Below are 12,833 nucleotides of genomic sequence, written 5' to 3'. Positions count from 1 at the left end.
CTGAGGTAGACAGCCTAACATTTCACAGTCTGAAAAATACAGTTTTTGCAAAGTGGTGAGGGTCCAACTTTTCAAGCATTTCAATGATCATACTTGTGTACAAAGGCAGTTCAAAGAATTTAATTCTGCCTCAATCTATGTAAGGATTTCTGGGTTTTGCCTCTTTGCACAAACTCCCAACTTGATATTAAAGTGCAATTCTTTAATTAAAAACAGAGAGGGGAAAAAAGCCAAAAGGACCCAAACTAGCAACCCTCCCACAGGGTCTAACATACTTATTCTTCTGTCGTGATGATCAGAGCACAATCCTGGGTATGTGTTGCCTCAAGCCTCTATTTGGCCTAATGGATAGATTCTTTCTGAACTTCTATGAATTAAGCAACATGAAGTGCTGAGCCTGGGTCTTAATTAATCCAGACCCGGAGGCGTAGGAGGGCAAATCTCCATCACATAATAAGAATAAACACACTTTATTCTCTTTAGAAAATAATTTATTATATCCTTTTAAATATCCTTTATCTTTTACCAGCAGAAAAAGTAAATTTGACATGCTTAAAAATAAAGCTCTAATTAGCTCCTAGCAAATGGAATGGACACAGCATGTATCCTGAAGGCTGCAAGTCTCATGGAGAAAAGGAGAAGGCAGGATGCATGAGTGCATGGGTGCATAGGGAAGGCCTCTGGCAATGGGATATGCATGTACATGCTTAGTTTACCACTTGAGGGCACAGTGGAAGTGAATAATAAGGAATGGGATAAGGAAAGCATAGGAAAAACATGGAAGAGGATGGAAAACAGTCTTGGCACATGGTGATAGCATAAGAGGCTAGAGAAGAGGAAAGACAATATGAAACCAGAGATCCAGGTGTCCCTGTATGAACTGAACTGCAGAACCCTGGGGGAAATACTTTATTCTGATATTGAGAATAACAACAGCCAAAAAAACATCCATGAACACTGAGGAGTTTTAGGTCAGTGGGGTACTTTTCTTCATTATTTCAGTGTGACCATTTGTATGTCCAAGGCAGAATAAATCTATGTCTTGGGATATAAATAGGGCTTTTTTTGCCCTTTTGCTAACCTACAAATTATTAAATTAATTCAATTGACCAGCAATGGCTACTCAGTACTGTTTCTCTGAGTGGAGAAGCTTAGTATGAGGTTAAATTCGATTCTCCAGCAAGATCACTGGCAGGCAATCTGCTGGGCTCCCTCTACAGTCCATGGAGAACATGCAATTTTAAACACATGTTTAATGATAAAGAAATAGACTTAGTTCTAACTTTACACATTTATAGAAATAATAATAAAAAATTAACATCAGAGATTAAAATTAATATTAAAAGTATTTAATAGAGATTTGTAACTAAATTCTTCCTTTTGTAGCTGCATGGTAAGTCTCTTGACTGACATCAGTGTAGTATCTCTGGTCATGGAACAGGTGCAATGCACAAACTGGGACTGATAAAGGGAAAATCAGAGCACAGTTTTCCCCCTGGTCACACTAAATCTTGTTCCATCAATAGACAGCTCATATTACAAAATCTACCATGGTGGACATAACTAGAATGATTTTTGAAAGATTTGGTACAAAATAAGTATCTTATTATTTAAAAAAAAAGGAAAAAAGGAAAACAAATTCCAGTGTAGTAGGTTCTCAGAGGAGAGACATAAAATGTTATTTCATGAAGTTCACATTTGTCACAATACGTAAACATTAGGACTAGAAACAGGAAATAAATATTTTTCCATCCATCTTCCCATACACTGAGAAATTGTTGAAAATAGGGTGATTAAAAAGTATAGCTTAGACTAGAAAGGAAAAAAAACCAATATTCTATTTTTCCTGAAGATTTTATTATACATTATCCTTCTCCTGGAATTATATTGGAAAACAGAAAGGGTGAGGCCATGATTGTAGTGAAATCAATTGTAGAATTCGACTCATTCTGAGGTTTTCACTCCAGTGTCAGGCATCAGTGAGCAGGCTGTCAGCTGGTCTCCTTACACAGTCAGTGAAGGCAAAAAAAAAAGACATATTTTCAATGGCTTAGAGAAATTCAAAGCAGATTAAATGCAAGAAGTATGCTGCTTTGATGAAGTTCTAGACACAAGAGTCCTAGAAGTGGCTATAAACATCTCAGGCTGCATGTGCTGTGGGGTGCAACCCTATCATCAACATTCCAACATTTCATCAACATTTGTTATTGAAGGTGTACTTAGCCTACCGGTTGTTAACACCAAAAACAGTTAAGTGACTTATTTTTGGGGCAGTCCTTCACTGGTAGTAGCAGAGGAAAGGTACATTTGTTCAAAAAACATGGGATGAACAAGTTGACCAGCACATTTTGTGCTTGTTTCATCAACACACACTCAGTACACACTGCTGTATGACTCCATCCTTAGAACATTGAGTCATGTTCCCTGACATACTCAGATATGAATCCTTGGAGATATGAAAATAAATTGCTGATGTTTGAATAATTTCATTTTTCTCAACCTGAGTAATTTACATTTGCTTCTCTAAGAAAATCACAGTTCTACACCAGAAATATTCAAGATTTTATCACTGGAGTTTCCTTATATCAGTTTCACAGGCTTGACACACCGTTGTTATGTTTTAATTAAATCAGTGTTAAGCTTTTTCAGGAACAGGCTGAAATTAGCCCAAAGATTAAAGTAGTAACTGTTCACATTAAAGTAAAACAAATCTAAGTGCATATAACCAAACTGAGAGCAGATGAAAAGCTGAATCAATTGAGCTGAGATAAAAATAACCACTGAATTAGTATTTGTATATAGTCTAAAAGACAGTAAAAGTGGATCAGATCTTTGGCTCCTTTTGTCCAAAGGAAACATTTGTGGTTCCTTCAAAAGAAATTTTTTCCTACTGAAGTGCTGTAGTAACATAAGAAGACATTGAGACTACAACAGTAGTTCTATAAAGATGGCCAACAAGGATTTGAACACCATAGTACTTCTCTTTTGTGGAGGTTGTAATGCTCATAACAATGCAATTGCCTTTTCACAGAATGGGTTAAAGACACAGAAATCGGGTACAGCAGCACTAAGAAAGGTTATGGGGGGCATTTTGGCACTGGTTTACTGAAGTGCAGAACTGTAGTTTAAAGTGCTGGGAAAATGGGATAGGCAAAAGGAGTTACTCAAGTTGCTCTTGAACTCATAGTGCACATAGTCCTTTTTCCAAAGGAAATGATGGACAATCCACAAGAAGAGTCCCAGCAGGAAGCTGCATTTATGTCTCTTCAAAAATACCAGAAATAAAACTCCTGCCTTTGTAGGGGGAGAAAACCTACAAACTTAAGTGTAGTGGATGACCTTAATGTACAAAGGGTGATGGGCTCATATACCAGACGAGCTTTTAACTTGCCTACAAAGTGGAAGCTGCTTATTGAACTGCTTCTCCCTAGTGCCTGTGCTTTGTTTGTATGATCCAATAAAAGTAAAACTTAGGAAAAAAATCTGGATAATATTAAGAGAAAACAGAAGGATAGTGGAGAAGCAATGCAGCGAAGATAAGCTGATGCACAGGTATAAATTACTTTGGGTATGGATGGAATAGAGGAGCTGTCAAAATAAAGTGAGTGAACAATTTTACTTCATAGGAAGTCACTAGTTGGCTGCACTCCTCTCTAATTACATCTGGTTCAGGATTAGCTGGGTTTTATTAATCCAAAACTGTTTAAATTTGTCCAGACAATATTGCTGCATTGCTCAGTAGTTGATCCATCTCTTGCAAACCAAATTGTCTATCATTTGCAAAATGACCCCAAGAAATACTTGGTAGCTTGCATTATATTAGAGAAGCATTGCACAAACCAGCCTGATTTTTGGGGTGGAGGGGGGAAGCAGAAGGAGATGTGGGGTAAAAGTGGTTTATAAAAAAACCCAACATTTTCAATCTATCCTGGATTCTGATCTACTCCTTAATAACTTCTCAGCTGCTTTGAGGAGTCCTGGCCATGTCCTGTCTAAGTCTTGACATTTCCTAGCACAGAAGGCGTTACATTAGAAGATATGGACCTTTTGGACTAGGTCCAGAGGAGAGCCACAAAAACTGGACAGAAGGATGGAGTACTCCTCTGAGGAAAGGCTGAGAGGAGATTTAAACTAAAAGAGACAGAGTCAAACTAAATATAAGGAATGAATTTTGTTTAATGAGGGTAGTGAGACACTGGAACAGGTTTGCCCAGGGAGGTGGTAGATCCCCACCTCTGGAAACATTCAGTGTCAGTTTACAGACTCCGAGCAACCTGAAGCAGTGGACGAATTCCACTGCTCATTTTGAGAGGGGTTGGACCAGATGACCCTTAAAGGTCCTCTCCAACCCAAACTATTCCATGATTCTATGATTAGAAATTTAACTGTGCAAGGGCAGAGAGTGTTGCATGTATGCACAAACATAGTCTTGTTCCAGCTATTTGAAAAGCATAAGGCCGGCAGGAATGTGTTGACAACAATAGCAATGACTACAGAGAAATTCATCATTAGTGCAGTTATTGGAGAAAGACATGCAAAAGCCCAGGTGAGGACCTGATGTATCTAAACCTTAACTGAATCAGCACCAGGACCTCTTAATTTCAAGGATAGCCTAAAAGTTACTTAAAACCTATCAGCAGTTGATGCTTGCTCATAGTTACCTTTACCTTAGGCTTCATCAGCTAAAATGCAGATTCTTAACCTTCAGCTGAATTCCACTTTGTATCTCAGGAACTGCCAAACCAGAGCTGATAGCTCCTTCAGAGGAGTAGAACAGTAGGCCAAATTTGGCTTTCTGCCTTTTTTTCCTCAAGACAGAGATGTTTCCTACCACATGGTTATAGAACAGTTGTGGCATAGGAACAACTCTGCTGGTGCTAACAGACACACACTGGGTAAACTTGATCTCACAGTCAAAGCAGCTGAATGTCTCCACAACTGTACTTATGAACTCTTGGCACAATCCTGCTACATACACAAAACTGCCACCCTCAGGCTCTTATTTCTTGAGCATATTGCCATAGAGTATCTAACGCAAATCACAGGCTGGTTTTGTGAGGCTGAAGTGTTGCATGAGCCAATGAAATACTTCGTTAGTTGTTCAGACCCAAATGTGAACTCTGAGTCCTGTAGTTATTCTTCACCACCGCCACTGTATTTCAGGGCACACTAACCTTAGTTACATTATCCTATCTCCCAGGCTAAGTTTATTCTGACAAAGACCACCTTTTTATTATGTGCCTCACAAATTATTAATCTTTCCCTGTAGCAAGGCACTGCATGACTTCTAAGGCACAATTTGGATGAGGTAAGAATAATACAAGAAATCGTCTTTCATTTTTAGGAGTCTGCAGACCCTTTTTCTTCCCTTTGCTGTTAGAGCTGGTAGTTTAAGAAAAACAACTTTAGGAAAAAATATTTTGAATCACATAAAGTTTATTTACTTAGTAAAGTTATATTACAATATGTACAGTTTCTATTTACATATACACCTTTCTAAGAAATGAAGCACCATATAATACAGTTAGTATTTTAGAGGAATTTACAGATCTGGTTTTTTTTGCATCCAAATAGTTATATCTACAGACATACATGGATTAGAACCAAATTCTTATACAACACTGACTTTAGTTGGCTTTGGATTAGACTGCTAGTGAAAGAGAAATTTAATTGCAGTCAGCTATCAACTGGCTGTGCTTCAGGATAAGAGATCTTACCTATGCCACTTCAGGGGCTATGTGCAATCTTAATCCTCAGAGTCAGAGATATTGACAGAAGGTACTTTATAACCAACAAGAATGTAACACTTCCATCAGTAAGATTTTTACTGTCATCAAAAACAGAGTTTCCTTAAAAAGAAATAAGAACACTGGAGTGTTTATATGCAGTATGGAAAGTGAAGTTAAGAGCCTGGAAGCTTATGTGATGCAGTATCATGTATTCCTCAAGGAATACATTTACTCTAAAGAAGCCCAGTCTTTCAGCTACTGAAACTTGCTGCATGATCCCCTTAACTCAAGGGGAAAGTCTAGCTGTTGGCTTTGTAAGCTTTATGCCACCATCAAGATAAAAAGAAGGCTCTGTCCAAGGTACAAAATTTCCTTAGAGTGAATAAAAGACATTCAGAGGGGACAAATGCAAAATGAGGTATTTAATAAACTATGGGGGAAAAAAAGCACCTAGTTTGAAAGACCATTCTGAAAATATAGCAATTGTTACATTCACCTGATTGTGGGACACGTTTTGTACAAACTGCTTATACTTTTAGTGCTGTCTAATTCACGCTTTCATATTTTTGCTTCACTAGACGTGGGATCTAACGGCTCGAAGAAAACAACGTTACTCTGAGGACAGTTGTTATGGCAGACACAGGTGTTGATCAACATCATTGGCTTTTTCAGGAGCTTGCCCTGGGGGCAGCGGAACTCCACCTGGATGGTTTTGGTGCTGTGTGGGGTGCAGCAGCGCCCGTCGCTGCAGAGGCCGCAGTAACGGGGTCTGTACGTCTGCACACTCGTGCAGTTCTTGTACTCGTAGCGAACGGCTCTCACCGACTTCTTCGTTCGGATACATTTCTTCCCTTTCTAAGAGAGACAGGAAGAGACAGTCGATGTACCATTGCATAAGACAGCATTTAACAACTGACATGCAAAGATACAGGTCTATTCTGAAAATTTAAATTTGTTGTCTTTATTCATTCAACAGCAAGAAGACTTTGAAACTCCTTCAGTAGTTTCTTACAGGTGACATCTGCATGATCTGCTCTTTGACACAGCATGTTACTGGACCAATAATGAAAGACAAATAATTAAAATCTACCCTTGCCATCCAAGACAAGCCCAGACTACATTCATTAAGAAACTGTACTCTACTGAAAAACTTCCCAGTCTGGTGTAGTTCCATCAGAGAATCAGCAAGTCAAATGAGCAAGTTACAGGAGCAGATTCAGGGGAAAAAGGGGGGTAAAATGAACTGCAAAAGTCATCACCCATTCCTGTGTCTCAAGACCCAACCAGTTCTAGCCATGCTGTTTTTAACAAACTATTGACTAATTTGTCCTTGGAAGTCTTCAATGACAGAGACTCCACATTTGCCCCAGACAACCCCCAGAGTTCACTATTCTTACTGCCTGGAACATTTTCACTCATGTCTTAATTTTCATGCAGTCTAAACTCACCATTTCTTGTTATCTCCTCCATGGACTCAAAATAGGCTGCAATATCTGAATACAGTTGTGAGAACACATCTCTCTTCCCTTGCATTTAGCAGTTCAGTTCCATCTGGTTTTCCCTAGATGAACATGTTTTCTAAACCTCTGATCATTCTTGTTAATCTCCTCAACTCCTCCCACATGTTTAATCTCCTTTACAAAACATGGTATTTAAAACTGCAGAGACTGTTGAGCAAGCCTTAGAAATGCTTTCCAACACTCAGGATGGGCCTTTTACATAGCTACGTGTTATTCTCCCTGATAGCAACACTTGCATGTGTTGAAGTAAGAAAGTCTTCTCCCTTAGATATATATTTTTTTTAACATCAGAAATGTCAATGTTGGTTTAATTTATCAAGCAGACATTTCACACATTTCTCTGATGTTCCAGATGCTCAACAGACTAGAAATCTGATATATCCCTTCTGTATCACTGAAACTCTGATGTACAGGGTACAGGTAGTACAGTTGCATGTGTGGGAGAATAATGTTAGACTGTGTGAACTGTCAACCTGCACATGCAATACATGTGATCTGTTTGGGATTACTTAAATTATCACTTAAAGAATCATAGACCAGTTTGGGTTGAAAAGGACCTTTAAAGGTTATCCAGTCCAACTCGCTGCAATGAGCAGGGACATCTTCCACTAGATCAGATTGTTGAGAGCACTGTCCAGTCTGACCTTGAACATTTTTGGGAATGTGGCATCGACCACCTCCTTGGGCAACCTGTTCCAGTGATCGCTACCCTCATGGTACAAAATTTCTTCCTTACATCCAGTCTGAATCTACCTCTTTTAGCTTAAAACCATTAGCCCTCGTCCTACTATAACAGGCCCTACTAAAAGTCTGTTCCCACCTTTCTTGTAGGCCTCCTTTAAGTACTGGAAGGGGCTATTGGGTCTCCCCAAAGCCTCCTCTCCTCCAAATTGAACAACTCCAACTGTCTCAGCTTTACTTCATAGGGGAGGTGCTCCAGTCCTTGGTGGCCCTACTCTGGATTAACTCCAGTAAGTCCATGTCTTTCCTTAGGGCCCCAGAGTTGGATACAGTGCTCTGGGGGGTGGTGTCTTATTGGAGTGGAGCAGAGCACAGACTCACCTCCCTTGACTTGCTGGAGGTGCAGCACAAAGCTACAGAGCAAACACAGCAAGTCTAATATTTTACCAAACCACTCAGCCTGCTGCACTTGTGCTAAGAGGTGTATTCATCCACAGCTGCATGTGAACCATTGTAGACTGTAATATTGCAACCTTGGAATTAGAGCTGAAGAGATTTCACTGCCTTGCCTCACTCTCTGCAGCATACCTTATCAGATGACTCTTCATTTTCACAAGGTCTTATCATGCAAAGCCGTGTCTGCTTCACCATTTCACACTGTTGATTCCTGTTGGTAACACGGGTGGAAAAGCCCATTCCACAGCTCTTGGAACAAGCACTCCATTCTGTTGTCTGCTCAATACAATTGGCACTTGAATCTGACACATCAATCCCAAGTGTGGCATCTTGCCTGTAGGCTGGAGACAAAACCCCACAGAACTTTATTACCAGAAAAACTCACATGAAACCTCAATATCTAACTGAGCTCTATCATATCTGGGAAGGAACAAGTGAGACAAAAAAAGGTTCAAAATCCATGCTTTTGACAGGATTTAGAAATTTTCAAAGCTGTCTTTTTAGGAATCCTGAGTAGCAACTTCCTACATCTAAAAAAAAGCCCCAAACCAAAAAGGTGCATATCAGTGGAATCAGCAAAGCATTTAGATTCTGTTCACTCAAGTCCACAGCTGGAAGAACTACTGCCAACTTTTAAACCACTTTAGAACCCTAACAGATTTTTATTCTTCACTCTTTCTAATGGAAATATGTCACAAATCTGTTCTAAAGCTATGTCATAAAAATATTTTTATTAGGTATGACTTCAGAGAGGCTGAATTTTTATCTAAACTAATGATAGCATGGAATGAAAGTCCTTTTACTCCTGAGAGTCATAAAGTTACCCCATCTTGTCAATTATTGACAGACCACAGCCCAGCTGATGGTGGGGAGGCAGGAGGGAAGCCATGGCCAGGGGCTATCACAGGTTCTTAAAGCCATGGTCAAGGCTGACCACTGTCCTGCCCCCATGACTGCACTGCAAATATTGCTAAGGCACAGTTTGGTTCACTGATTAGCACAGCAGCAAACAGAAGGAGAAAATACAACTGAGCCTCAGTCACAGCTCTCTGTTAAGCTCCTCTACAACAGCCTCCCTGCCTTTTGAATGGCAAAGATCCAAAAAAGGTGACCTCCCAAAAGGGATGGCCATTGCTAAAAGAATGCAGACAGTTCATCTGTAGGCATCTTATGGATTAGCCTGTCACCGTCAGACAAATCAAAGAAAAGGAAAGGTAATAGAAAAGTGTCAAACTGTTTGTTTATAGCTTACGTGCTTTACAACTAACACTTCATAGCACACAAAAGCTACTCAAGCTTTTCTTCCTCAATCCTTTCTCACTTGTTTTTTAAAAGGATTAGCTGGGTTTTGGCATAACTAACTGCCCAAGATCACAAAGAGCAGTGACTGGAAGAGAATGCAGTGCCCTCCACTTTCAGTAGAAAGTTATGCAATTTCATGTTGATCTAATAGTATAATTTATAGGGGATGGCAACGTAATTCAGTAGAAAAAATGAAAATAGGGAAAACCTGAAAAAGGGGAAAATATTACCTAGTTTTTTTAAAAGCCTGAGTTCTGCACTTTGGAATGGGTTGGGTTTTCTTACAAAGTGTTTATAACCACTGCCTCTACAACTACTCTAATGTTTTTAACGCCATCAATAAACATGAGGACTCTAACACAGACAGGATGGAATTCATTGGCATTTTACCTACCATGATGAATCACTTGTAAAACCTGCAGAATTCAAGGGGGTAAAAGTCTCTTGTAGACTAAGCTGTTAAAATAGCAGCATATTGTAACATATTGCAGAGCAACTAGCAAGGCTGCAGCTTTTTAAATTTTTTTTTTCCCTTGGTGTGGGAATGATTGGAGGATTAGGATCTTGCCCTTGTTTTCTTTTGGTCACAGAACTAATGTGCACCAGATAGACATAAATTTTAAAACTGGGAACTAACTTTATTAACTTTTAAAACTGCTATGCATATTCATCCTCTGAATATTTCTTTTACCTGTTGAGCTCTGTCCTTATTCATAACCACTGGTATACCTACTAATCACTCTAGTCAGAAAAAACCCCAACCATACAAGCAATGTGCCTTAGATCTGGCAATCCTGCGGATATTTTCATGATGATACCATCTCCTGCTCACAATGACTATGATAACTAATTTTAGTTTTCTCACCAGCCATAGCAAAACCTCCCAAAATCACTTCATCGTCAGGGTCGCAGACCCACTTCTCACAGCACTCTCCAGGGACTTCGACTTTTCTGGGGAAGGGGCAGTCGGGGCCGGGGAGCAGCAGGTCCAGGTTGCAGCGGGGCAGGCAGCCGATCTGGCCGTCGCGGCAGGTGCACTGGTACTTGCAGCTGGGCTGGAAGGTCTCCCCGTTGCGATAAATCATCCCATCAAACACGCAGTTATCTCCCTCCAGCACTAGTGGGAAAGGGGGAGGCATTTTGCAGAGGCAGAGGGCATCGGGCACTCCCCGGCCCTCCCAGCCCCGCGCACTGGCACCTCCCGCAGCATCAGGGGCAGCCCCGGGGGTGCTGAGGATCGGCCGGGAGCGGGCGGAGAGCGGCGGGCAGCGACAGCCGCAGCGGACCCGGCCCGGGGCGCTCTCCCCGCGGCTCCAGGGCCGCCGCACGCGGGATCCCCTCCCGCTCCTCACCACCTACCCATGCAGATGCCGGCGGCCGCGCCGTCCTCGGGGCCGCGGTCGCAGTAGAGGCCGCTGCTCTCGTCGCAGGGCAGCAGCGCGGAGCAGCGCTCGCCGCGCTGCCGGGCGCACACCAGGCAGCAGGAGCAGCCGTCCAGCACGGCGGGCACGCCCGGGGCGCAGCGCGGCGGCTCGGCCGGGCAGCGCCCGCCGCACGGACGGGGACACGCCGGCTCCCGGCCGCTCACCTGCGGGGACACAGCGGCCCCGGGGGCCGGGTCACGGGAACGGACCGGCCGCCGGCTCCCCCCGGCCGCCGGCCCCGCCGGGCGCCCCGCACTTGCCTCGCACGGCCGGAGCAGCAGCAGCAGCAGCAGCAGCAGCAGGGCGGGCAGGTCCTGCCCGCCGCCCGTCGCCATGGTCCCCGCTACCGCCTGCCCGCCGCCCGCTCGGCTGTGCCGGCAGAGCCATTGCAGCCGCTTTTATAGAGGCTCGGGGACCCCCCTTCGCCACCACCCCCGCACGGCGGGCAGCGCGGGCCGGAGGCGGGGAGCTGGAGCGGGGCAGCGTGAGCCCGGCCGGGCCCTGCGCTCCCCCCGCTGCCTCCGCCACCTGCCCCGGCGGCGCCGAGCCGCTGTCCTGCCCAGCCCTGCCCTGCCCTGCCCGGCCTCTCTGCCGGGGCTGTGCATGGAGCGGGGACCCCTGCCCCCGAGGGGGCTGCCGCCCTCAGCCGGTCCCTACGGGCCCTTCCCCTGTGCCCGCAGTGTCCGTCTCCACAGGGCCGCACGGACGGGCACGGCGCTCCTCGCAGCTCCGCGCCGCTGCCCCGCGGTCTCCGGCAGTGCCAGCGTGGCCAGGCAGTGCTTGGCGCTGGAGACCACACAAAGCCGAGCGCCTCTGGGGGCTGTACTGCCCTGGGCCCGGCGTTCAGGCGTTTTGGGCTTGGTGGGCACTGAATTCAGTTTCAAGTCGCGGGCCCTGTTCTTCACTGGAGAGGTGCAGGTGTATCAGCTGATGGGAAACAGATGTTACACGGGGAGCCCTCCCTGCTCTGTGCTACACGGTGCGTGTGAGTGGTCACAGACCATGCCGTGCCTATAATGGTGTGTGCAACCGCAGGGGATGCACAGCCAACAGGCCTGGCCTCAGCAGTGCTTTGTTGAAGTAACTCCAGTGCTCTGTGCTGTTATTTTAGCATGTGCAGGACAGATTTAAGGCCAAGTCCAAGGGAGACTGAATCTGTTAATGGGTTTTACTCATCAGGAGTTGCCTTCTGCCTGGGGCAGGGCTTCTTGGGTCTTGCTAGGATACAGATATTCTTTATCCTTAGTTGTCTGAGGCAGATAATACACAGTGGATTCTGTTATGGCTTGTTAAAGAGAAAATATTTGAAAAGTAAACAAAACTTGTCGACAGACTAGTGAAAACAAGATGTCTTTTAAGTTTAAGACATGACACAAGTGGTACTCATGAATTTACAAGGCTACTGTAGATCTAAACCAAAGCAAAACACATCAGAAATGGCAAGACAGAAGTTTTGGTTTGGATGAAAGTGGCCATTCCTTTCTTGATGCTGAGTGGCAAGAGCAGGGTTTCTGGGAAAGCCTGGCATTCTGGGGAAAGCAGACTTCACTGGTGTAGGAACATGTAATCTCTGGATGTTTATTGGCCATACATTTTCTCAGTCACAAATTGCATGACCAGCCGACACAGGATTGTTCAAATATTATTAGCAGCTTGGGTATGAGTTTGAGGTTATTTAAGTCATCCACTGCCTAACAGGTAATTTCACCTTCCTTATCTCC

General features: G+C 43.6%; 1 protein-coding gene across 1 annotated transcript; it reads right to left on the bottom strand.

Moving 5' to 3' along the window:
• Positions 1 to 5,416: 5,416 nt before the first annotated feature.
• Positions 5,417 to 11,447, bottom strand: CCN3 (cellular communication network factor 3). Its single transcript, XM_033081755.1, has 5 exons — positions 11,373 to 11,447; positions 11,048 to 11,276; positions 10,554 to 10,805; positions 8,519 to 8,727; positions 5,417 to 6,584 (listed from the first exon to the last, which is right to left on the bottom strand). Exons 1-5 carry the CDS (start codon positions 11,445 to 11,447, stop codon positions 6,288 to 6,290), a joined length of 1,062 nt encoding a protein of 353 aa, XP_032937646.1. The 3' UTR covers positions 5,417 to 6,287.
• Positions 11,448 to 12,833: the final 1,386 nt, after the last annotated feature.

This window comes from Catharus ustulatus, chromosome 1, assembly GCF_009819885.2.
Source record: "Catharus ustulatus isolate bCatUst1 chromosome 1, bCatUst1.pri.v2, whole genome shotgun sequence".
In the NCBI taxonomy this organism is placed as follows: domain Eukaryota; kingdom Metazoa; phylum Chordata; class Aves; order Passeriformes; family Turdidae; genus Catharus; species Catharus ustulatus.
The sequence above is the reverse complement of the archived record's forward strand: the minus strand, read 5'-3'. Positions and strand labels throughout refer to the sequence as shown.